Source organism: Panthera leo, chromosome C1 (genome assembly GCF_018350215.1).
Source record: "Panthera leo isolate Ple1 chromosome C1, P.leo_Ple1_pat1.1, whole genome shotgun sequence".
NCBI classification, from domain to species: domain Eukaryota; kingdom Metazoa; phylum Chordata; class Mammalia; order Carnivora; family Felidae; genus Panthera; species Panthera leo.
The window spans coordinates 141047782-141074667 of NC_056686.1; the positions used below are offsets into that span (position 1 = coordinate 141047782).

The 26886-nt window shown below is 37.4% G+C and overlaps 1 protein-coding gene and 1 long non-coding RNA gene across 3 annotated transcripts; one reads left to right on the forward strand and one right to left on the reverse strand.

Moving 5' to 3' along the window:
• LOC122227770 lies at positions 1-26795 on the reverse strand. 2 transcript variants are annotated; one of them, XR_006206219.1, is made up of 3 exons: positions 26756-26795; positions 1398-1526; positions 1-123 (listed from the first exon to the last, which is right to left on the reverse strand). It is a non-coding gene; the product is annotated as an uncharacterized LOC122227770 (long non-coding RNA). The 2 variants fall into 2 exon arrangements; XR_006206218.1 differs by lacking the exon at positions 26756-26795 and adding an exon at positions 14977-15047.
• TNFAIP6 (TNF alpha induced protein 6) lies at positions 5117-22176 on the forward strand. Its single transcript, XM_042952467.1, has 6 exons — positions 5117-5210; positions 9933-10070; positions 11764-11925; positions 15695-15923; positions 18139-18179; positions 21900-22176. The coding sequence occupies exons 1-6, from the start codon at positions 5117-5119 to the stop codon at positions 22067-22069; spliced, it is 834 nt and encodes a 277-aa protein (XP_042808401.1). The 3' UTR covers positions 22070-22176.
• Positions 26796-26886: the final 91 nt, after the last annotated feature.

Genomic DNA, 26886 nt, shown 5'->3' on the forward strand with positions numbered 1-26886 from the left:
TATACCTAATACTTCGTGAGCAGTCACCAGTCTTGGTGGCAGCAGGCAGCAGCTGCCCTTGTCAGTGTTATCAGAACTGAAGATGCTAAGACCAATTATCTTCCTGGTAGATTCTCCCTTCATCTTGTCAGAGGACATGGAAAGACAATGGGCGTAGTGTGCCTTTAACTAAACTCCTCTCAAAAACTTCCACATGAAGAATCAAGCCTGCTTGATGATTTTCCAAATAGGAAATTATGAACTCTTTGAGATCATGTTTTATCAATCTTCATATTCCCACCTAGTATACAGCATAATACTTAACATAAAGTATATCCTCTGTAAACATTTGTGAAGAATTAAATATTTATGTGGAGGTTAAGGTCAAGATTTGTCATATACAGCAAGTGCCCTGGAGAGTTATCCAAAAGCAACCATGTATGCCAGGCAACCTCAGCATAAATTTATGAACTATGGTTTGGCTTTGACTTTGATCGCATTATGACTAATCTCATTTTCCTTGGAAAGATTATTAGTCCTATGTCCCATTTACCTGGTAAGATACACAATACTCAGTTTTCTTAGGTATTTATAAAACCTTAATATTCTGTTCTAGTTATGATTTAGTAGGTATTCTTTAACAGTCTCTTTGTCTTGTCAATCAAATTAATGCCTTTGAATATGTGTATATGAGTCATAACTTTTTTCATTCATTTCACAAATAATACATATGTATTTGGAAAAAATGTATAAAATACAAAACAAAAAACAAAAAGAAGTTAGGAAGTACCCATAACTTCATCATGCAGATATTTGGCATTAGTATGTACATCTTTCTGGACTTTCTTTTCATATATATTTATAACATATCCCTCCTTTATCAAGATAAGATCACTCTGAACTTAATATTTTTGAACCTACTTGAAAAAAATATTTAAAAAGCAAATTTTAAGTGAGCATATTTTAAAGTTGTTTTCAAATATGTGTGCTTGTTTCTTCCAGCTTTATAGATCACGGTCCTTTTTCCTGAAAGCTGGTGTAGTTAAGGCTTATTCTATGGGCCTCAATAGCAAAAATGAGTCAAAGCTTAACTGAAAGTTTTCAGGTCAACAGAAGAAGGGCAGCACAGCAGGGATTCACAACACAGGTAAAATTCAAACCAGGTGATCTCTAAGTTTCCAACACTGAGTTCTGTGATTGTTTCACTAAAAGTCAGGGGAGAGAAAGAGGTAGGGACAAGGAGGCAGAGCTTCAAGACTTACCAGAGGTGTAGGGAACAGTTTGATTGGAATAAATGCATATGGGGGAGTACCAGTAAATAACCTCAGAAGGCAGATCAGAGGCAGGTTTGGGGAACTGTGTTTTGTAAGGAGGTGGGATGGGGAGAGAAGGAAGATATTAAGTACATTAATCATTACCTCCATCTCCTTGTTCTTTTCTTCTTCCCCTTTCTTCTTCTTGTCTTAACTTTTGCATCTGAATGTCCTTAGGCCCCCAACCTTCTGAAGTCATCCTTTGCTTTAATACCCATATGAGATCACTTCTTCCTATAAATCAGGAAAGATCAAGTTATGCTAACAGTAATGAACAACCTCAAAATCTCAATGACTTAAAACAATAACAGTTTATATTTTGTTCATGCTACATAACATCAGGAATCAATCAGGAATCCAGGTGATAAAGCAGCCACCATCTCAAATATTTTCTCCATGCCAAAGAGAAAGAGTTCTGGAACATCAGCAATCAAATGCTTGACTCTGAGATAACAAATAATTTCTGCTCACATCTTATTGGCCAGAAACAATCACGTGATCCCACCAAACACCAGAAAACCATAGAATTTAATGCTACATGCTGCCAGAAGGTGGAGAAGCAGAAATACTTAGTGGGCATTACTAATGACTATCACACCATGTACCTATGGGAAATCCAACGTCAGTTTCAGTGTCACATTCACTTCCTAAAAGCTTTTTGATATAAAACAATTAAATCTTTCACTTTTCTATATATTTCCCATTGTTCTACATTGCCCCCAACCTGCTCACTGGCCCTGTAAAACTTGGCAGCATTCCACCTGAAGATTTGAAAGCATTTATTGAATGAATGAGTAGAATGTCACGTATTTTATTTCTTTAACTTTGTTCTATGGCATGCATCAGAATTTCTCTCCAATTGTTTTAAATCAGGCTGAAGGGAATGACCTCAATTTCCATTATTGCCTTTATTTCCATACAAGTCCATATGGAGATCTTAGGGTGGATGACGCATTCCTGTAATATAATTTCGTGGTCTTACTGGAAGTGTTCTTAAAGATGTCTTCTATTGACATATTTTGTAATTCACTGAACTCCACCCTTTTCTTTTCCTCTTGCTTTTTCCTTCTCTTTCCAAGATTGCAAAATATAATCAATAAATGATATAATTTATGTTTTAGTTTTCATACTGTGGCCAAAGAATAGAATTTTCCTACAATCCCTTGCTATTCAAATCCAGTCTTTTTAAAGTATAATCAGATATGTATGTGATGTCTTAGAATTTGTTTTTCTTCCCTCCTTTCCTTTTCTCCCCTCTCTACATATCCATCTGACATTTCTCCATACTTTTTCCTCTCGGCCGAGACTGAGTATATCAAAAAAATTTTAATACGCCTCTTCTCATCCTCCAACAGATATTTGAAATTCTACTTTAGAGTCTTTTTTTTTTTTAATTTGTGTAATAGTGACATCACTAAACTACTGTGCTGGCCTAGGAGATCTCAAGCTTGATTAGTGCAGTCTTAGCCCAAATCAGGTGTGGAGTTCTCTCCACCATGTTTTTAGGGTATCCAGTAGCTGCTTAGGTATATGGGTACTGGAACATTTTGGAAAAGCAACCAAAACAGGGGCTGCCTCTACAAAAAAAAAGTGTTGCTGGATTTTCTGCCAGTAACTGACAGGCTCAAAAGGAGACACTGCACACCATGATGGACCGATGAAGAGATTGGGGGCAGAGAGGTGTGGCATGGCATTCATCTAAGGAGGTAGAGCAATTTGACTGGTAGTCTTTGGACCTCTTTAAAGGAACTTTTCTAAGTGTATCTTCTCTCAGCTCCCCAGAAACATCTTGGGTAGTATGCACTAAGGGTTGGGCAGGGGATGACTCGTTACCTTAGGCACCAAGGTAAGTTCATAGGCTATACTCCCTTTGCTACTCTTCATCTCCCAGTTGTCTTCCCCTTGATTCCCACCCAATCAAGTTGTGAGAGAGGAAAAGAAATCCTCTACGCTGGATTGGGTTAATCCCTCAAAGCAATCATTAAATTTTTATGTTAAAACAAAGTGTACATTCACACCTTTCCATACTTGGAGCTTCACTAAAATGCAAATAATCAAAGATGGGTATCTGTTGTTAGTTACTTGACCTAAGTAAAGATTCACTTCCAACCCTTTCCTGAGAGTAATGTTTGATAAATGGGAGCCAGAAGAAATTGGGTATTTCGAAGAAATGCAGAAAGGGCACAGCCAAAGAAATATGACCAAAGAATGGGGAAGGCTGTGATGGTTTTGCTGTACCCTTGAACAAGTTAAGTTATATTTACTTCCTAAACCACAAACTTAAAATACTCATATAATTCTACTTTCCAGAGCAATATCATGGTTTGCTCCTTCCAACTAGTTATTCATCCTGTTCTCTCTGCCCATGACTGTGGTCTTCACAGTTACACCCACCTGGTCTAGACTATATCCTCTTTTGCACCAAACTGAAACTCTCTAACCCTGACAGTGAGCTGTGACACAATTCCGTCACTTCTCATTTGCTGCAGGCCCAGAATAGAGATTTTGAACCCTAATAACTTTGTGCATAACTCAGTGAGCATCCAGTAAATTCTGTACCCTCAGCCTACATCTCCACAACCGCTCTTTCGAGGAGAGATGAGATGAGAGTATGCCTTCAGTGTTCGTTGCAAAGATGCCTAAGGGAGTCTAGGCTCACTTCAGACCAGGCGCGTCTAGAAAATTGGTATTTTCTAAGGATTCCAGTATCGCTGGAGGGCCTAAGAAAGCATGAGAAAAATGAATATGAAAGCAAAGGGAAAGCAACGTGGCAGCAAGAGTAGAAACACTAAATAGCAAAGAATGACGTATAAGAAAGAGGCAAATGCTGCCCCAAAATGGCTCTCAATCAACAGGAAATGCTCCTAGTATCAGAGCAGTGGGGATATTACTAGACCCATGGACTCTACACAAAAGGAGTGGAAAGCTTGGATTATTTTAAGGCATGGTGACTCTGCTACTAATAATTATTACCTATCATTTTGATCATCTTCACAGAGTGGTTTGGGGCAGCTAGGGCCGTATTTTTATTAACTTTGACTCTCTACCCACCCACCTTCCTCCCACAACTTCAAGGCATTGTGGCCTCGGGAAATTTGTGTTATAATAAGATGCCCCAAAGCTGCTGGAATGTCCTAAAGCTCTGAAACAGAGCTACTTTTCCGGAAGTTGATGTCTTTACCTGCTGACCACAATAAGCCAGGGACGGTAACAGATCCACCCCAGGACAAACACAAAGGGTAAAGAAATCCTACATCACTGGAGACAGTTTAGGGTTCACCAAACTATGCCCACCTTTGTTTTAAATTTTCTATACAAGCTTGGCAATGTTTAGAGAAGATTAAACTTACTATCGTCAAGTTCAAGGTTAGTGTTTAAGCCCAAACCCCACACTCCATAATTGACTTACTGCAATTAAGACATTCAAGGTTTCTCTTAAAATTCCTACTGAAGTTTTTTGGTTTTGTTTTCATCACTGCTGAATCTGCAACAAGTTACACAAACTTCCTAATAGAAAAGCATCTGTGACAGGCAGAAAAAATGAACCGCTTTCTAAGTAAATGAATTTTAAAATGTAGATCATCATTCTATATCCTTAGTTTTGGTTGCCAATGCAAATGAGTCAGAGGATTTGCTCCAGACACTGAGTTAATTGTGTAACTCTACAGCAAAAAACGCCATTGGAGAGTACTTGCTGACCTCACAGCTGAAAAAAACCATTTAAAAGATGTGGAAACCAGATGTTTCAGTCACATTTCAGCCTCTGCTCTGAAAACTCATCCTGAGCAGCCCCAAACAGGCTATAACTTCTCTACAACTGAGATATGATCATCTTAATTTACTTATTTGTCTTGCTGTGGGAAGAGGCTCACGGATGGGGATTCAAGAACGGAATTTTTCATAACTCCATATGGCTTGGTAAGAAACTTCACTCATGAGCTTCTTATTGGGGATGTTACTTTGAATTCATGCAGAAGTGAATCAAAGCAGTAAATTTTTTTGTTCTGTTCAAGGCTGATGTTTTCAAAGAAAATGCTGAGGAAAAACAGCTATTGGAATGCATATGCCTCTTTTTAAAAAAAAGTGTTCTTGCCTTCTAAATTAAAAATAGTTTTCTTTTTACAAAGTGAGCTATTCAGTAGAAAAATAGAGGGTAATATTTATATTCCATATGAAAATATATTTTAACATTTTCAAAGCAGATCTGACGGTAATAGTAGGGAAAGTTTAGCAAAATAAAAACACCATGTTTTTTTTTTCGATGCATTTGCATTCAGATTTCACAACAGGTAATCAAAACAGAAACATAACAGGTAAACTGGAATATACAATAATTTTATAAGCTTTTGCCCAGGTACTCTGACCTGTAAGGTATATCTTGCTATTTCCAAACATCTTTTGACTAGTTGGATGCAAAACCAGCTTGCAATACAAAAAAAAAAAAAAAGAAAAAGAAAAAGGCTTGTATTTCTGAATGTAGTCTCACCACTCTGATTTCTTTTGTTTGAACTATCCATATAAATACTTTTCTACCCCTTTTGTCAGACAAGGAAAGTTTCTTTTGTTGTTTTGTTTTGTTAAATGTAAGGAAAGGTATGGGCCTAACTGTGCAAAAAAAAGGGCAGATAGAGAAAACTCAAAATACCCTGTATAGTACTCTAAACAATGCTTTCTCATGACACAAATTAATATGGCTTTATGTTCATTACTGTATTTCATAGTGAAAAAATTCTGAATTACTTGAGAAGAAAATTGACAAATTCTTGTATAAAATAGATAAAGAGAAAGCAAAATTAACCTAGATCTTGTCTTTTGGCTTGCTAAGCAGCACATGGACATGGAATATTTTCCCTTTCAGCATGTTTCTCTTTGGTAATAACTGTAGCCATGCGGATTTCATTAAAAAGCTCAATTTGCAATGCACAGCCTTGCCCCTTCTTTCTTCAGCTTGAGCCAGTGAACTAGTTTAATGCTGAACAGTGCAATCCATTTGGCCAAGATGGTGTTTGGGACTTTCTCGAGGAGTGAACAAGTCTCTTTGTTTATTTTCCTTGCACATCATCAAACTTAGGAAATATACACACTTTTGTTAGAAATGGAAAAAACTGCCATAAAGCTAGTAAGAATTAAATCCATATGCAAAAATCTTGAAATGCTGTCAAATTCTCTAATGATCCAGGAATCTGGAGCTGTTGTTTTTTTAAGTGATGCTGTATATTACAAAAATGTGAACCTAGACAATAGAAGTTCTGTCCTAGAGGTAGAGAGGAGCACACCCAAATGTTAATAGTATGCTGCAAATCTGAGGCTCGGGGTAATTGCAAATTGCTTCAATCTGGGACAAATTATTGACCAGTCAGCCTAACACAAATTGTTTACAGTTGGTTAGGTCAATATGGTATTAGAAACTATTTAGAGAGGGAAGAGAGTTGGGTAGGAAGGCAGGAATCTGCTAGCAACTAACACGAACAAGGCATTTTAAACTCTTGGTCTCAGTTCCACGCTAGTAACACGAGAAGGTCAAAGTAGGGGATCCCTAAGATTCATTTGTAACTCTGATATCTTCCAGTTCCTTAAATAGTAATTAATATGCCTTAAATAGTAATTTTTTAATAGTAAGGATAAGACACATCACCTAGTTTACATAGATTATGAAAATCAAAATTGCACAAATAAGCAATGCTTTTCAGCCACTGTATTGAATGCAAAAAAGAAGAAGGACAGGTAACATTATCATGAACTCTTACTAGGATCCAGAGGTTATGTTTGTGGGTTTTAATGGTCTGTTTATTCCAAAAATAGCTATCATTATTCCCATTTGATAGATGGGGAAACTGAGGCTTGGGCAGTAATACACCATGTGTCCACTGAAGAACCAACAGGAGAAACCAGAGCCAACATGCTACTGTCGCCCCTTTGTAACCAAACAAAAATGTATTGGTTAAATAGATATACAGTTTAAATGAAAGACTATGGATGATAAAAATTAATAAATTATTATTTCTTCTGAAAAGTAAAACTGTTAAAATTAGGACTCGGGATGCCTGGGTGGCTCACTTAGTTGGTTGAGCATCTGATTTCAGCTCAAGTCATGATCTCATGGTTTGTGATTTCGAGCCCCTTGTCATTAGGCTCACTGCCCTCAACATAGAGCCTTCTTCAGATCCTCTGTCCCCCTCTCTTTGTGCCCCTCCCCTGCTAGTGCACCCACATTCTCTCTCTCAAAAATGAATAAACATATATTAAAATAAATAAAAATAATAATAAAATTAGGACACATTGTACAAAGGACCATCTTAGTAGTTTAAAATGCTGAATTGAGGAATACTTTCAAATAAATGTCTGCTTAAAATTGTCAAATATTACAACAAGAGTTCTCAACCTGTTCATAAGGCAAAATAACAGAAGTTTGTTTCTCTTTCAGGAAACATGTATGATATTAATATTATTTAATGAATTGAAAATGATAGCATATTCAAGTTACTATCTTATTATTAGATGAGTTCCAGTCCCAAAAATTTAGGAAATATTACTGGGAGGAAAACTTAAAATTATTTTTCAAAAACCTCTGTCCATTAACTTTTTTTCCTACACACATCATCTTTTGATTAGGGAGTAAAATACCAAGAAAATCTTAGTTTGAGAAACATTTGCAGGCATTAAAATAATTCATACTAATAAAGACCTCATAGTCTATATTCTCAGGGAATAGATACAATTTTGACATTTTTGATAATCTCTGTTAGGATACAAAAGTAAGTTCAAAATGTCCCCCTTCTCTACTAAAAGCCCTAGTACTTTTGTACCTCAAAATAAAGGTGCTTCCATTGCCCACTAGTGTCCAAGTTGCTTGGGAACAGGACTTGATCCATTTAGCAAAACTCACAGTATATTCTTAAAATGACCAAACTGGAAACTAGAGAAAGTTTAGTTTATGAGGCCTTACCATATGAAGGACAGACACTTGGGCAGCAGGCAGCTTTCAAACAGGAAGATAACTTTGATATTTCTTGTGTTCACTGCCCTAAGAGCATCGAATTGACTAAGTGATGGGACTTTACCACATAAAATGTAAGAGCAGGATTCCCCTGTACCATATAATATGTAAGAGCAGGATTCCCCTGCAGTCCAGGGAAAAGAAAGCAAGTGCCAAGCCGCTATTCCTATTAAAGTATGGGAGTGTCAGCTTCAGCTTGGGGAAGAGAGTAATCAATGACATTTGTAACACTACTGGATTTGTGTCTTGCTGCATGCTGAGGCATATGTGTTTTCATTAGAAATGATCCTTTATTTTTTAAAGTGTATTTATTTATTTTTGAGAGAGGGAGAAAGCATGCATGGGGGAGGGGCAGAGAGAGAGAGGGAGAGAGAGAATCCCAAACAGGCTCCCACTGTCAGTGCAGAGCTTGGTGCTGGGCTCAGTCTCACAAACAGTGAGATCATGACCTGAGCCTAAATCAAGAATCGGAGGCTTAACGGATTGAGCCACGCAGTGTCCCCATTGGAAATGATCTTAATGGTGGCTGATTGTACAGGTCAGGGTACAAAGACTTAACCATAATCTGATAGCCTACACAGAACTACTAGAGATAATGTTATGACTATTGTCCTGGAAATATTTTCACATTGTTTCTATGGCAAAATGCACTCCAAACTCAAAACAATTTAAACAGTGATCTACTGGAAGACAATTCATTTATGACTTACTCCCTAAAATATGTTGGGAACAACATGTGAACTAAAAAAGACAAACCAGATAAAAGAATGTACCAACTGGTTGTTTGGTGTGCCCAGTTTTTTCTCTGCTGTGTTTGAATATTTTTTTTCCTTAATGCAATATTTATTTGCTTTGGATTCCTTCAAACCTTTCCTCAGTTTTTGATTTGTTTACTAAAGTCTCAATTATATTGCATTAGTCATTTCCCTCACATAGATATTTTGGATTATTCTCCTCCATCATTGTGAACCTACATAATGGATCAATTTTCTTTTCTTTCTTTCTTTCCTTTTTTTTTTTTTTTTTGCTTTTACCTCCTTTCCCCCTTATGGTTTACCTTTCTGATTTTTTATTTGATTTAATTTTTTTAACGTTTTATTTATTTTTGAGACAGGGAGAGACAGAACATGAACAGGGGAGGGTCAGAGAGAGAGAGACACAGAATCTGAAATAGGCTCCAGGCTCTGAGCGGTCAGCACAGAGCCCGATGCGGGGCTCGAACCCACGGACCACGAGATCATGACCTGAGCTGAAGTCGGCCGCTCAACCTACTGAGCCACCGAGGCGCCCCTGATTTTTTTATTTGATTTAAAACAAAGCCCGAAAAAGTCAAAACTTTGTCACCTTTTGCTAGTATGGAAATACAGTGTTGTATTACAGCTTTCTTTCAGGCTATCAGTTCAGAAACATAATTTAGCCTCAAGTTTCTCTCTCTGTCCTCGAATTTCCCTAAAATTCCCGTCAAATTTTCTTTTTTCCCCAAAGCTTTCTAACAATGAAAACTTAGCCACCCAAGGCCACTGACCCAGGAAACTCTTTGGCAGGAACAATAGCTGATGTAATCTTCTAGATGAGACCACAAAATTTCCTTTGTTCCGCAAGAATGGATCATAGCGTATTCATGGCCTTTTGTGAATTCACAGAACAAGCAGCAGGTGTGTACCACAGAGAAGCGAGGTCTGGCAAATACAAGCTCACCTATGCAGAAGCCAAGGCAGTGTGTGAATATGAAGGTGGCCGTCTCGCCACCTACAAGCAACTAGAGGCAGCCAGAAAAATTGGTAACTGATTTGACAATGATTTTTCTTCTTTTTCACCTTTGGGGGGAAGAGGGGGGCATCCCACTTTTCTGGAATCCCTTCATAAGATTTCTCTCACCAGTACTTCCAATAGTTTCTCTAAGCCCCTGTGACATCTCTACTCTCTGGCTTCTCCCACCTTCTCTCCCTAGAGCCACTGAAAAGTTCTTAGTACTAGCAGATTATTTGGGGGTCACAAGCCATTATGAGCTAATATAATAAAAGTCAAAGGAAAACAAAGATATCATTATGTCAACATCATTTCTATTCCTCATTAATTTTAATGCCACTTCTATTTATTTTTAATACTATCTTTTCTTAAAGTCCAAGTATGGGTTCCTCAGCTATTTAATGTTACTGTGTTGAGTTTTACAAAGAAATTTGCTTGGTAGAAGAAATATTGAATTTGGTGGCTTTTTTTTTTCAAATTTTTTAAAGTTAAGTGGGAGAATACATTTGTACTTTAGGATCAAAAGGAAGATAAAGAGGTTATAATATAACAGGAAAAAGAAACTGAGAAGATGATGTCAGGTAACCTGGTGTAAACCCAGTGACTAACTAATGCTAGTTGCTTCTTAAAAAAAAAAAAAAATGCACCTTGATAATTTCTCCTGGACTTATAGGAAAATCCAGAAGCCCACCCCCATTCAGAGCTTTCTTCTCTGTTGAAGAAACTCCTTTGCTGGAAGAAAAATACCTGGCAAAGCTTACGTTATTATTACATATTACTCAGGATAAAAATAAAGGTGTTGTCTCAAGTCCCCAAAGTCTCGCCACCAGATTGCTCAGTCTAGACCCATAAGGCTATGTGTGAAGCAGTAACTGAAAGATGGATACAGAGGCCAGGGCCTTTACTAACTGCCCTGGACTTCTAATAAAACTGCTCTTGGCTGGCAGTGGCAAATATTTAAACAGCCTCCGAAGCTGGGCAAGGAAAACAGGGCTGCGGCTTTGTTCGAAATTTATGAGCATTTTTATCCCTATGCAAATTTGTAAAAATATTAGCAAATGTTAATTGATCCTGGAATAGAAATTAATTATCATTTGAAAAAAATTCTTTTCCAGGATTGATGGGTAATTTCAGAAATTACTTCATGCCCCTAGATAGGTCCTTCGTGAAAAGAAGCCAGCTCTGAACTTGGATTGTTTTCATATCCATGGTATTATGATTTCCAGTCCATCTGCCTCTTTTTTTCTTTAAAAAAAATTTTTTTTTAAGCTTGTTTATTTTGAGAGAGAGACAAAGAGCAAGCAGGGAAGGGGCAGAAAGAGAGGGAGAGGGAATCCCAAGCAGGCTCTGTGCTGTCAGCATGAAGCCCAATGTGGGGTTCAAACTCACAAAACGTGAGATCATGACCAAGAGTCGGATGCTTACGACTGAGCCACCCAGGTGCCCCTGCCTCTTTGTTTTCAAATAAGATGTCATTTTCTAGTACATGTCAGATGTTATATTTTATATGTATTCAAACTTTATTTTATTTTTTAAGAAAACAGTTAAGAAAGAAAAGAAACGAAAAGAAAAGAAAGAAAAAGAAAAAGGAAGGAAGGAAACAATTTTTCTCCTTTTCCATAACTGGATTTGGGCAGTTGAGAAGCGGCTATTTTTATTAAGCTGACCTTCACTCAGCTGAGGAACTTTACCCTTTAGGCCTATAACCTTTTCCTTCTCTTGCAGGATTTCATGTCTGTGCTGCTGGGTGGATGGCCAAGGGCAGAGTTGGATATCCCATTGTGAAACCCGGGCCCAACTGTGGATTTGGAAAAACTGGCATTATTGATTATGGAGTCCGTCTTAATAGGAGTGAAAGATGGGATGCCTATTGCTACAACCCACATGGTTTGTTAAAAATAATAATTTTATACTTCACAAAAACAGTTGACGCGTTAACAACAACAGAGATGTTAAAAAAAAATGGCTCCTTCTCCCAGAGATAAATCAACCTAGCGATGATAATTATTAATAATAACAACCATTCAGGGGCATCTGGGTGGCTCAGTCGGCTATGCGTTTGACTTCGGCTCAGGTCATGAATCACATTGGGTTGTCTGCTGTCAATGCAGAGTCTGCTTTGGATCCTCTGTCTCCCCTCTCTCTGCTCCTCCCCCACTTGCACCCTCTCTTTCTCAAAAATAAACATTTAAAAAAATAATAATAACAATTCACAGAATGATTATGCAATGCCAGATACTGACTCATGCTCCTTCCTCATCTACACTGTCACATAATGCAACAATTCTGCAAGAAGCTACTGTTATACCCATTTTAAAAATTAGGAAATTCAAAGTCTAATAACTTACGCCAATTCAGATATCTAATAATTAACAGGTAGCTTGTATCGTGGATTCAGGCCTTTTCTATGCTACATCTTTTTCTATTTCCAATCACAAAGTGGGGGGGGGGGTTGGGGAACGGGGAGAAGCAGGTTATAAACTTGTCACGGTTAATTAGCTAACACAACAAAGCGATGCTACAAATGTTAACTGTTCAAAATTACCTCTTTGATAGAATGGGGAAAAAAGAGACAAAATAAACTCTTTCCCTAATTTCTTTTTTTTAAATTTTTTTAAATCCTTATCAATTTTTGAGAGAGAAAGAGAGAGAGAGAGAAAGAGAGAAAGAGACAGCACAATCAGGGAAGGGGCAGAGAGAGGGAGACACAGAATCTGAAGCAGGCTCCAGGCTCCGAGCTGTCAGCACAGAGCCTGACGTGGGGCTCAAACTCACAAACCGTGAGATCATGACCGGAGCTGAAGTCTGATGCGTAACTGACTGAGCCACCCAGGCACCCCTTCCCCTAATTTCTTTTTGTGCATAAATTCTTAAACTACCAAACTAAGCAACTCTTATTCTGTGATTTGTTTTCACAATTATATACTGGATATATTAGTTATTATTATACAGTATATTTTTATTCATATTTTTTCCCATGGTTAACTGTAGCTAGGAAATTTTTAAAGAGAAAATTAATTCAACATAATTACTCTAAAGAGCTATTCTTTATTCATGTTCTTGGAGAAAAAATAGATTGTTCTTTTTGGATATATTTTCCCCAGGACGATACTACGAAGAATTATAACGTGTTACCATCTGTCTCACATTTAGGGTCACAAACACCCTCTGGTGTTGCCTTATTTGGATCTACCTTGTAAGAAAGTCCCTATAGTAAAGTTATAATAAGTTATAGTGAAGTTCTAGCATATTATTATAGAATCTATTATATAATGATATTAACCATTGGAAAATAGTTTCTCATGTTTGTAACTAATCTTTATCTTAAAATAATGTGTATTCTAAGTAGAAAAGAATTTTGCCTAGAGCCATCTATTTCCACTCGACAAAATATGAATAAACACTTACAGTGCATTTATGTAGGACTATAATTTTCAAATCACTTTAGCATACATTAAATCTATTTTATATTTAGTTCTATATTCAGACATTATTAATAGTCCATATACCTTCTTTTCCTTCCCTTTTCCTCTCTTCCTTTTTCTTCAACATATTCATACAAGCAACTTTCTGTTTACTGTTAAGAGTAACTTTTATTTCTAAGTATATTCCCTGATTCTTTCTTTGCTTGATAAACTTTAGGATCTCTGAGCATCTATTCAATCATTTCCATGTGTCAAGATCTAGGGGAGACAAAGAAGTGCCAATTGGAAGTTTCTTACAGTATTTCCTTGCCCTTTTATACAAACGCCACCTTAACTTACAAATTTTTATAAATTGCTTTTGTTTCTCATAGAGGCTGAATCCTTTTTACTCTGGGAATATTTGTACAGAATCCTGAGACACTTGTTCTTACTCAATTCTCAGCTTACTTTTGGATTCGGTGACAGGCTGAGTTTTTAGGATGTGGTGAGCGTGAAGGGGACCTGGGACCACCTGAACTAGCACTGAGGGAAGAACAGTTCACTGAAAAATAATTGGAAGGAAAAAATCATAACCATATCATAAAAATAAAGCAATGATTATCAATTAATCAATAAAATGTAGAGCTGATAGATAGGGCTAAATAGACAAATTGTTCAATATTTGAATTGTTTCCTAATCTAACAGTAGAGACAATAAAGATAGGATGGTAGGGGACAGGGCAAGTCACTCCAAAAGTTGGCACTGTACATGCTTATGTACACATATGAGCTATGTATTATATAATATTTAATATTACAATAAGAACAGCTTACATTTTATGTAACACCCTTAAGTTATCTTCCGTGTTACTATCCTAAGAATAATCCTGTGAAGTAGGTAATCCTGTGAAGTAGGTAAATATAATACATTATATTTACTTTACCAATGAAGAAACTGAAGTATCCAGGGGTCACAGAACTCAGACTGGATCCCTGACCTTCTTTCTTTTGTCATTCCCCTGTCTTTCTAAGATTCTGTTGGGTCCTTGGGGAGATAAGCTTCCTTACCTTCTATGGTATTCAGGATTCTAACCCATTTTTTTTTTATTTTTATTTTTTAACATTTATTTATTTTTGAGACAGGGGGAGACAGAGCATGAACAGGGGAGGGTCAGAGAGAGGGAGACACAGAATATGAAGCAGGCTCCAGGCTCTGAGCTGTCAGCACAGAGCCCGACGCGGGGCTGGAACTCATGGACCGCAAGATCGTGACCTGAGCCAAAGTCAGCCGCCCAACCGACTGAGCCACCCAGGCGCCCCAACCCATTTTTTTTTTAAATAGTTGTTTTAAAGGATAACATTCTTGGAAAAAGTCTCTAACTGATATAATGAAAGATATCTTCGAACGCTTCTCACAGTCACCACCACCACCACCACCTCTCGTGTAATTTTTGAGTTTCCAGACTGTACTTTTTTTCAGGACACAAGACACTTATTTGATCTGAAATTAAAATTAACCAGGGCCTTTCCATACCTTTCCCTCAAGGTCACACTGTAAAATCACTGGCAGAGGTTGCTGGTCTGTTTGTTCTCATCCAGGTTATAAGGATGACAGTAATCCAGAAAATGATAAATTACTTGAAAAAAACAAACATTAATATCTCCATCAAATCCTCAAATATTAGGATCAAGGTGTTAGTTTAAAACCAGTAAAAGGAGTATAGAATGATTGTAAATTATTCTTTTTAACTGAATTACAGTGACCTCCGAGGTCCCTTGTGATCCTGAAATTCTATAATGATTTTCCAAACAGAATTTATTGGACTCATTTTTCTAAATGTTCAAGAGTCTTGAAGACACAGTGTTGACACCACGGGACAAAATCCCAGCCATCTTGATTGGGCTGTTGGTAAAATTGGTATATGTATTCATCAAAATATATACACATGAGACCTGCACATTCTAAGCTGAAAAGATAAAAAGGAAAAAAAGTAAACAAGAGCACAATTAAATTGCTGTTTTTTCTTGCTGTTTTACTTTCTTTAAAAAATTCAGTCTATATTCATTTGAGAAAATTTAGCAATGAATAATGAAAAAATTCATTTATTCTCTAACTACAAGTATACATATTTAATATTTCACTAAAAGCAATAAATAGGCACTAAGAAGTGCATATCAGTTTAAAATAGGGATAATATTTTTTCTAATGCTTTCTTTCTTTCTTTTCTTTCTTTTTTTTTTATCCACTTCAGCAAAAGAGTGTGGTGGTGTCTTTACAGATCCAAAGCGAATTTTTAAATCTCCAGGCTTCCCAAATGAGTATGATGATAACCAGATCTGCTACTGGCACATTAGACTCAAGTATGGTCAGCGTATTCACCTGAGCTTTTTGGACTTTGACCTTGAAGATGACCCAGCTTGCTTGGCTGACTATGTTGAAATATATGACAGTTACGATGATGTCCATGGCTTTGTGGGAAGGTATGTGTTTCCCCATATAAAAAGTTAAAAATACATCCAATATTTTGTTTGATGGTTCTTTCATTTTCTTTACCTGTCCCCACAGTTATTGATTTTCCAGTATTTTTTCTCCCCTGCAACACCATATCCTTTAAAAATTGTGCTTTATTTTTTTTAAGTTTATGTATTTGAGAGAGAGACAGTCAGAGAAAGAGAGGGAACACACACGTGGGCTTGCAAGAGCGGTGGGAGGGGCAGAGACAGAGAGAGTGAGAGTGAGCGAGAGAATCCCAAGCAGGTTCCGCAGAACCAGATGAGGGGCTCAACTCATGAGCTGTGAGACCATGACCCGAGCAGAAATCCAGAGTCAGACGCTCAACTAACTGAGCCACCCAGGCACCTCAACACCATATCTTTTTTTAGCAAAGATTTTTCTTAGCACGTTAAGCCAGTCAGCTGCTACATGTTCATATTTTTGAAATAGTGATAGCTGCCTTTTGATTACTGTTAAGTAATCAGCAGTAAGAATTAAACAGTCTATCTAAAAAGACCTCAAGATTTAATTAACAACAGAAGAAGACACATGAGAACTGAGAAAGTTTCAAGTATTCTAATTTCTATCAACCTCCTAAAAATAATGATAAATTCAGTAATTATCGTCTTTCTTCTGTGTACAAAGCATTGTGTTAAGCATTATGAATGTAAGAATAGGCGAAGTACAGCCCCCTCTCTCGTACAATTTACTTAGAAGTACAATGGAAATATGCTTTAAAATAGCTTTCTTTGCCATAAGAAACACGTGCTCCTTTCCTCAGTATTTCTCCCATGATTTATCAAGGGAGACAATATTTGCTGGGACACAATATTTTTATGTTCCCATCCTAAATCATCAATATAGTTTAAACTTTGAATGTCTCACAAAATATTACAAATCAAAAAGTATATAATTATATCTTTTATTTATATAGCCCCCACTTCATAATGCATATCTTGGACTATCCATTATCAATAGACTATCAGTGATCAATTTTCTATTATCCATGACAGTAATTTAATGAAAGAAAATGGTAGTGAGGACAATTAAAAATGACAGACTCAGTAGTTTGTTGTGACGTGAAATGTAACTGAAATACAAAGAAAAACCAAGCATTTCTTGCATAAATGAACAACAATTTTTGGAGGGAAATTGTTTTTGTTCTGTTTTGTTTTGCTCTTTGGCTGACAGACCACTGCAATAGAAAAAATACAAATAGTTTTTAAAAAGTAGGTTGAAGAAGATATGAAGCAGGGTTGGGGAAATTAAGAGCTAAGTATTTATTGAAAGAATGGACATCCTACCATGAGAATCAAGATGATATTTTTATTCTAAACCTAGTTTCAGAAATCAATTACAGCCCTAGATACAATCACATACTATTTTTTAAAAGGTTTTCAATAGACTAATTTGCCACTTATTGTATTTATATTATGTGATAAATCCATCCCTTTTATATAATGTGCAAGGGAATTCCTTTCAGGTCATGATTCAGATAAAAATCAATCCCTCTTACAAGGTCCAACATAATTTTCCGCATTTAAATCAGTCTACACTAGAATTCAGAATATTAATACTATCAGCCATATACCTATTCCTCTTTAACTGTGAAGAAAGCTTTATGGGATTAATCAGAAACAAATTAAAAAATTTTCCAAATACATTCAAGTTGTCTACTACACAAATAATTCTGCAAGTACACAGAGTAGAAATGCCACATGTTCTTTTTTTAAGAATCTCAACAGGGGCGCCTGGGTGGCTCAGTCGGTTAAGCGTCCGACTTCGGCTCAGGTCACGATCTCGCGGTCCGCGAGTTCAAGCCCCGCGTTGGGCTCTGGGCTGATGGCTCAGAGCCTGGAGCCTGCTTCCGATTCTGTGCCTCCCTCTCTCTCTGCCCCTCCCCTGTTCATGCTCTGTCTCAAAAATAAATAAACGTTAAAAAATTTTTTTTAAAAAAAATTAAAAAAAAAAGAATCTCAACACTGTGAGGTTATTTCAAACAGCAAACTTTTTTTTAACTCTTCTGTCTTACAATTTCAAGTTAAAAAAAAAACCCAAAACAATAAAAAAATATATAAAATAATAGGAAAGTGAGCCATTACTTAGGAAAAATAAAGCACTCTAATTATAGGTCAGAGCCACTTGCAATAGCTGTGTAATATTCATTCGTGTGACTTCTCTTTTTTTAAAATTCCCTTTCAGATACTGTGGAGATGAGCTTCCAGAAGACATCATTAGTACAGGTAATGGCTCTAAATTGAGGTGTAAGACTATGGTTTGTTTTCCCATAGTGTCACAGAAAATTAAGAACTCAGTAGTTACTACTATTTTCTTTTTAAAGTTGAGAGAACAATTGGGACAGATGTAGCCTGCTAGCTTGTAAAATGCAGACTTTGTCTCTTCTTAAAGCCTTATGCCACCTTACACTAAAAATGTGTAGACTCGTTATGTGGAGGAATGCAGTCTGAGATAGTCTTGAATCTGCAAATCCCTGATAACTGCTGTAGGTTATGATTTCCATAAAATGAGGTAATACACCAAAATGTTTCATCAATAAAGGATTGAAAAGTATTCTCAAAAGCATTAAAGCTGTAAAAATACCTTCTGTCAAAAAGAAAAACACCTTCTGTCACTGAAAAAAATTTTGTGTCATACTAACTGCATTTTGATCTTAGTACAGCATTCCCCACAGTGTTGTAAAGAACACAGTTGTAGGAGATATTTTTAATAGGTGTTGCATGAGAAAAGAACGCTAAGGTCAAGTAAATTTGGGAAACCTTGGGTTAAACCAATGTTAAACAAATCTCTTTAATGGAAGATGTCAGAGAGCTTTTAATATGCTAATTATGCAAAGTAAATGTCAAAAGGCGAGCTATGGTAGGCAATGTGTTCCAAATCTTTTTAACTCCTGCAAATTATTTGTGACTTTGTTCCAAGCAATATACCTCAAGTATAGTCGTATATATTTAGTTCAATAAGCAATTCCACTGCCATTGACCCAAACTGCTATTTTCTGGCTGAAAACCTTTAGTTTCTTAGATATTTTTATTTTTTTCTTGTTATTTCCATCCCCAGCACTAGTAGTTGGCATTCTTACTTGTTCTATTTTTCCTCCAAGTTATAAAATTATCACAATGTTTCTGCAACTAAAAACAACAAAATACACTGAATTACAATTTCTAAGTAGTCCTTAAGCTCAGACACCACTAGCTCAATTACTCCCACACCCTAGCCTTGAGGTGCATGAAATTCTCATTTATGCGTCATTATTACAAAAGATGGAACTTCTTATTCAATTCTTGAATGATTAATACTTAAATGTTATTCATTCATTCTCTATGTTACAATTTCCCTGGTCAGGGCAAACTATTAAACTATTTGTCTCATTCTTTTCTCGAGGTCATATTTTACGTTAACAGAAAGTTAAAAGAAGACATGAGCTGTAGGAGGTAGTTGGGAGAGGAGAATCCTATTCTTAAAAAAGAAAAAAAAAACTAAACAGGGAGAGTCAAATGCCTGAAACTTGACATTTTTCTTGTTTTGTCTAAAACAGACTAAACTTACTGCAAATGTAAACAAATCAGTATTTTTCTAGCATAACTGCAAGAAACTGAAAACAACACACAATTTATGATTCAGAGAGAAACAAATGAACGCACAGAAGAGAACAGTGAAACAAAACAGCCAAAGATTTAGCAAAACAGCAAGAGCAGGAAATTGATACCAAATAACAGAAAAACATTTAAAATACATTTGAAGTATAATCCTATCAGTCAAGTATAATGCTGTTAACATTTGATCTAGTGTTCTGTATTAAAAAAAATTTTTTTTAATGTTCATTTATTTTTGAGACAGAGTTTGGGGGGGGGTGCAGAGAGAGAGGGAGACACAAAATGTGAAGCAGGCTCTAGGTTCTGAGCTGTCCAGCACAGAGCCCAATGCAGGGTTCAAACTCACAAACCATGAGATTATGACCTGAACCGAAGTCAGAGGCTTAACTGACTGAACCACTCAGGTGCCCCTGACTTGGTTTTCTTCTTAAATATATCCTGGTCCATTCCAGAATATTAATATTAAAAAACAAAAACAGAAAATGAATGAACTAAGAACTAGCCGTAAACTGTATCACTTTAATAAAAGGTATATAAAGTAAGAGTATACCCACTCCCCTCATCTGTCCCCACCCAAGAAAGACATTAGCCATTCTTCCAGGTGTTTTCCTGTATTAAATAAACATTATATACACACACACACCATGGAAGTATTTCCAAGTCACCATATAATATGTAGATCATTCAAATTCATTTTAATAATTGCCTAGTATGTCACTGTATGGGTGTGCCATACATAATTTGTCATGTACCAATATTTAACATCTGTAGGATGGTTGTTTCTTTTTTTTTTTTTTTTTTTCCTTTCACTATTTAACGTTTCACTGGATATTTTTAAACCTCTACTTTGTGGTGCTGGTTTTTTTTGTTTGTTTGTTTGTTTGTTTGTTTTGCTTTCTTTTTTTTTTAATTTTTTTTAAACGTTTATTTATTTTTGAGACAGAAAGAGACAGAGCATGAACGGGGGAGGGGCAGAGAGAGAGGGAGACACAGAATCAGAAGCAGGCCCCAGACTCTGAGCCATCAGCCCAGAGACCGACGCGGGGCTCGAACTCACTGACCGTGAGATCGTGACCTCAGCTGAAGTCGGACGCCCAACCGACTGAGCCACCCAGGCGCCCCTTTTGCTTTCTTTTTTAAAGAGATTCCTAGAAGTGAAAATTTGGGGTCACAAGTGATTTCATTTTAAATGTTGATAGACGTTGCCAAGCTGGCACTAGGCCTACAGTTGCCAATTTGTATATCAACTAGTTGAGTAATCTGTAAAATGTGTTCTCTTTGTTTGTTTTTAGTTTAGGCAACTCTTCCAAGTCTGAGAAAAGTGTAGTGGATCAGAGCATGAACTGACCAGTGCAGAGACTGCCTGGGCTCAAACCCGGTTGTGCCACATTAGCTTTGTTGTAGCTTTGGACAACTCAGGCTTTCTATGCCTCAATTTCACCTGTAACATAAAAATTTTAATATCCACCTCATGATGTGGTGGGGAATAAATGAATTAATAGATGAAACACACTTAAAGCTGTGCTTGGCAAACAATTGAATTTATGTGGGTTTTTTTGGGATGAATTCTGGATTTGTGATGTGGATGAAGAAGGCCTTTACCTCCCCAAAAAGAAAAATACACCTATATTTTACTTTATATAATAAATTTTCCCTTTTAGCACATTTTGGTCTTTAATGCAGGCAAAATGTTTTTAGGTATTCTGTGTAAAGTAGGGAATTAGTGTTGTGACTTTGTTTCTTACAATGGAAAGCTTGTTGCCCTGACATCACTTCTAAATAATCCATCCATACCTCACTGGTTTAAACTGCCTTCCACTCTCCTGTAATTCAGTGGATGTTCCTTCTATAAAGAATACTTTTGGGGCGCCTGGGTGGCTCAGTCGGTTAAGCTGTCCGACTTCGGCTCAGGTCATGATCTCGCACTCCGTGAGTTCCAGCCCTGAGTCAGGCCCTGTGCTGGCAGCTCAGAGCCTGCAGCCTGCTTCGGATTCTATGTCTCCCTCTCTCTCTGCCCCTCCCCCGCTCATGCTCTGTCTCTCTCACTCTCAAAAATGAATAAATATTTTAAAAAATTAAAAAAAAAAAAGAATACTTTTTAAAACAGAATAAGCAAGATTTCCTGTAGGGCAGATTGAAGGGCCAGAGGAGGAAATAGAGAAGTCTCCCACTCTGCTGTACTTGACAATGGAAGGAAGCACAGATTCCATGTCTTCAGAATCCAGCTCTGAATCTTGGGAGTCTGGTTCATGAATTTTTATGTTCTCCTATAAGGATGATGAGTCTTTGGACTGTCAGCCAAATCAAAGTAGAGTAACATCTTTGTTCTTTTGCACTCCCCTGTCTCACCAGGAAATGTCATGACCTTGAAGTTTCTAAGTGACGCTTCGGTGACAGCGGGAGGTTTCCAAATCAAGTATGCTGCTGTGGATCCTCTATCCAAATCCAGTCAAGGAAAAAACACAAGTGCTGCTTCTACTGGAAATAAAAACTTTTTAGCTGGGAGATTTAGCCATTTATAAAACAAATAAGGACACTCAAGTGTTGATGTTTGTATCTTTTGGAACCCCTTGATCTCACTTTTATATTATTAGTGGTAGCATTTATTTATTATTTTTCTAAATGTGAAAGGCAACAACTGATAATTTGGGGAAAATTGGAAAATACAGAAATTTTAAATGAAAACATAAAATATCTTATAATCCCACTGCATAAAAATAATAAATATTAACATTTGTATATTTTTCTTTTAGTTATTTTTCAATTTGTGGTATATGTATATATGTATCTATATGTATTTGTATTTGTATTTGAAATTTTGGAATCCTGCTCCATGTACAGTTTTAATATTTTGGTTTTTTTAAACTTGAACTTTATGGCTTAAGCATTTTCCCATATCGTTGATTATTCTGCAATAACATAATTTTGAACAGCTGTAAAATAATCTGTGGTATGATTATTCCATACTTTATTTAAGCCTATCTGCTTTGTGGGAATTTTAAGTTGCTTTCATAAATATTGCTGCAATAAATATCATTGAACATGTGTATTTATACAGCTCTCTAATTATTGGGGATAGGGTCCTAGAAGTAGAATTACTGGCTCAGATATTAATTAAAATAGGATTTTCTTCAAGTCCCTGGCTGGTTCAGTTGGTAGAGCATATATGACTCATGATCTTGGGGTTGTGAGTTCGAGCCCCATGCTGAGGGTGGAATTTACTTTAAAAAAATAAAATAAAATAAATGTACAGCTTTAAAAAAATAGAATTTTCTTTTTTATGGGCAAAAGTGACATATCATTATGGTTTCAATTTGCAGTGAGATTGATGGTTGGTTTATATATTTTTGATCAATTTTTTTTAATTTTTCATGTCTTTCATCCATTGTTTTACTTACACAATCTTTTATTGATTTATAAGAAATCATTACATATCAGATATATAATTTCACGTCTCTCCTATATGTTGCAATTTAATTTTGTGTGAAGTTTGATTTATATAATGTTTTTTAATGTATTAAAGGTTAGATTTTATTTGCTATCATACTGATATTGCTGCAGTCTCTTGTCGTTATATTTATAATGGATATTCCCATTACAAGTTTATATATTTATTCATTAATATTTTATTTTTGTTGCTTTATGGCTTTGCTGTTTTAGAAGGAAAAAGTCATAGTTGTTACCCTTTATATGAGAGGTAATGGTTACCGTCCAGTTAAACTCAGCAGAAATATATGTGCCTGGCATTGTTCTGGACACTTGGGAAACACTCAAGAACCAAATGAACAAAAATCCTCAGGTATGGGGAGCTTATGTTCTGGTAGGAGGAGAGAGACAATAATTAAACATGATAAATTAGTAGGGGTGTTATAATACATACTCGGTGCCCAGGAAGAGACGAGCCACGTGCACTCAGGAACCAGGATAAAACATTTATTGCCCACCAGGACCAGCCCAGCGGAGTCACCTCCAAAGGCTGAGCCCTGAACCTTGGCATCAGCCTCCTTTTATGGTTGGGATGGTAAGGGGTTGAGAGACAAAAAAAAAGGGGGAGGGGAGGGGGCACTAATCAGTGGTGCTAGGTGGGCAGTTGGTGGACACAGGAGGAAAGCAAGATTGCAGAAGCCAAAAGCATATAAGGGGAGTATCCAGCCTCGGACATCTGGCTGGCCCCTTTTATCTTGTTTTTACTAGCTTTTCTTCTCAGGGGTACCTGGGTGGCTCAGTTGGTTTGGTGTCTGACTCTTGATTTTGGGTCAGTTCATGATCTTTCGGTTCATGACTTGGAGCCCTGGGTTGGGCTCCACACTAACTGTGCTGGGCCTGCTTGGGATTCTCTCTTTCTCCCTCTCTCTGCCCCTCCCATGATCTAGCATGTGAGTGCACTCACGTGCGCATGCTCTCTCTCTCTCAAAATAAATAAACTTAAACAAACAAAGAACATGGTAAATTATTAAACTACATGTTAGAAAAAAAATTACAGAGTGTTGGGGCACCTGGGTGTCTCAGTCAGTTAAGCGACTGACTCTTGATTTCAGCTCAGGTCATGATCTTGTGGTTCATAGGGTCGAGCCCCATGTCTGGGCTCTGCACTGACAGCACAGAGCCTGCTTGGCACCTCTCTCTCCCTTTCTGTCTGTCCCTCCCCTGCTCCCACTCTCTGTCTCTCAAAATAAATAAATAAACTTAAAAAAAAAAAAGATTAGAGAGTGTTGCCTACAAAATTACTAATGGAATGAGTATAGATTTTAAAAAAAGAAAGGCTTAAGAACTGAGCCTTGGAAGAGGAAGATCAGCAGAGAAGACTGAGAAGGAACAAAGGGTGAATTAGAAGGAAAATCCCTTGGGGTCCCAGAAGCCCAGTGAAAAATACATCAAGGAGGAGGGAGTGATCAACTGTATTAAATGTTGCCAGTAGATTTACAAAGATGAGTGCTGAGAATAACCATTGGGTTTAGCAACTTGAAGATTGTTGGTGACCTTGAGGAGCAGTCTGAGCAGGGTGGAGACAAAGACCCCCTGGGGTGTCCTGTAGAGTGAGGTAGAGGAGATCACTGGAGAAGATGAGTCTGGCTATCAAGGAAATGATGCTGTCAGGGTTGAACTGGGTTGAAAGAAGGCTTTCTTGATGATAATGAACTTAGAGAAGGGAGAGATGCTGGGGCCATTTTTCTGTCTGGGTAGTAGTCAGGGTCCTGGGAAACTGAAGAGATTATCACAGGAGTGTGGGCTGACTTACAGGAAATTCTCAGGGGATTGTGAATCATTAGATGCCCACCACAGAAGAAGGACCCCACCCCCTCCCCAGAGGAGAAAAATCAGGGGTGGTTTTATGAATCCAAAGAGAGAGCTTCCTTGATGGAAAAGGATTACCCAAATAAAGCTGAAACAGAGATTCTGCCAACCCAGGACTCTGCGAGGGGATTGAGGTAAATACCCCAACTTCTTCTTCCTCCTAGGCTTTTATGTCCTGCTGGTGCTTCCCACTGTCTGAACCCAAGCATAAATCAGAATACAAGGAAACCTGGTTGGTGCTGTCCACAGAGATCAGCTCCTGGCCCCCAAGCAAGAAGTTAAAGCATAGACCTGGAAAGGTGAAAGGAAAACATCTGTCATCATGGATGAGAGGAGACTGGTTCTAGTGCAGAAATGGAGGGACTGGCTTTAGATAGGAACATGGACAGTCCCTCTATAGTCCCTCTTTTATGTCATGAATCCTTTAACAGTTGAAACCTATGAACACTTCTCAGTGTTATGTTTTTAAATGCATAAAATTCAGAGAGGTACATGGGGCGCCTGGGTGGCTCAGTTGGTTGAGTGTCTGACTTCAGCTCAGGTCATGCTCTCACAGTTTGTGAGTTTGAGCCCCACAAGGGGCTTGCTGCTGTCAGCCTGTCAGTGCAGAGCCTGCTTTGGATCCTCTGTCCCTCTCTCTTTGCCCCTTCTGCACTTGCACTCTCTCAAAAATAATAAACATTAAAAAAAAGTCAGAGTACAAAGAAATCTAATTATTTTGAAACACAGTTACAAAATCATTTTTAAAATCAAATCTGTGATACCTTAATGCATGTGTTTCTATATTAATGCTATAAATAATAACTACTGGTGCATCTAATAACTATCATAATTTCAAAGTAGTGATACATATGTGTATAATATTCTGAAGTAGATGCAAAACTGTTTAGTGGTATAAAAATCCCTATGATGTCTACTTGTGACAAAAACATAGGTATTGCCACTGTGGTTTACTACCTATATTCACAATTGAAGGAAATGCTAGATTTCGGTTAAGAGTTATTAGAAATAAAAATGCATCCAAGAGATGGCCTGGATTAAATCCAAAGATCCGTTAGAAGGAAAGTAGATTGTGAAGAGAGAAGTTGACTTGTAGAGAGATATGTGGGAATCTGTAGGGCTCTCTTCTGCTTGTTTTGCATTTCTCAGTAGAGAAAGAGTCAAGTCATGAGCCAAGAAGGAGAATTGGGAAATAACTGTATGAGGTTTGAGAAGGCAGGAGAAGGCATGAGAGGGTCTTCCAGGAAAGTGGGAAAGAGAATAGACCAGACAAATAGCATGTAGATACCAGGCAGAAGCAAAGGCCCATGCAAGGTTTGTGTTATGGATGAGTAGGAGACTGGTCAGCAAGGCTATGTTTTCCTCTAGTTGTTTTCAGTTACACAAAGTACAAAGACAGATTGAGGGAAAGCTGGAGTCACCAGAGCAGGGTTTTTGTCAAGCAAGTAAGAAAGAAGGTAGGAAAGGGAGTAGGGAGTGCATAAAGGAAGGACTGTGGTGATAATAATTCATGGAATTTAGTTTCATAATGAGGGAAGAGAGGACTTTGAGGAAATGAGAGACAGTGAAGAAATGGCAGACTCGATGAAGTGAAGGTCCCATAAGGACTCAAAGGACTAAGAGTCAGAGGATGAGAGGGGATGTAGCAGAGAGATAGGAGGTCAGAGAATGGGACTTTAAATATAAGCTTTTGTGGAAGGCAGAATAGCTCCCCCTTCCCAAGATGTTCTGTCCTAATCCCCAGAACCTATAAGTATGTTACCTTATGTGGCAAAAAAGGACTTTGCCCATAGGATTAAGTTAATGGCCTTAAAATGGGAAATTATGCTAGATTATCCAGGTTGGCCAGAGGTACTCACAAAGATTCTTAAAAGTGGATGAGGGAGGCATAAGAAAAAGAGAATCAGGGGTACCTGGGTGGCTCAGTCGGTTGGGCATCCAACTTCGGCTCAGGTCATGATCTTGAAGTTTGTGGGTTTGAGCCCAGTGTCAGGCTGTGTGCTGATAGCTCAGAGCCTGGAGCCTGCTTCTGATTCTGTGTCTC

Excerpts from the sequence above, each read along its gene's own strand:
- TNFAIP6 (XM_042952467.1), top strand. The coding sequence starts at position 5,117 with ATGATCATCTTAATTTACTTATTTGTCTTGCTGTGGGAAGAGGCTCAC. Across the intron at positions 10,071-11,763 it reads AGAGGCAGCCAGAAAAATTG|GATTTCATGTCTGTGCTGCT; the intron begins GTAACTGATTTG and ends CTTCTCTTGCAG. Across the intron at positions 15,924-18,138 it reads GTCCATGGCTTTGTGGGAAG|ATACTGTGGAGATGAGCTTC; the intron begins GTATGTGTTTCC and ends ATTCCCTTTCAG.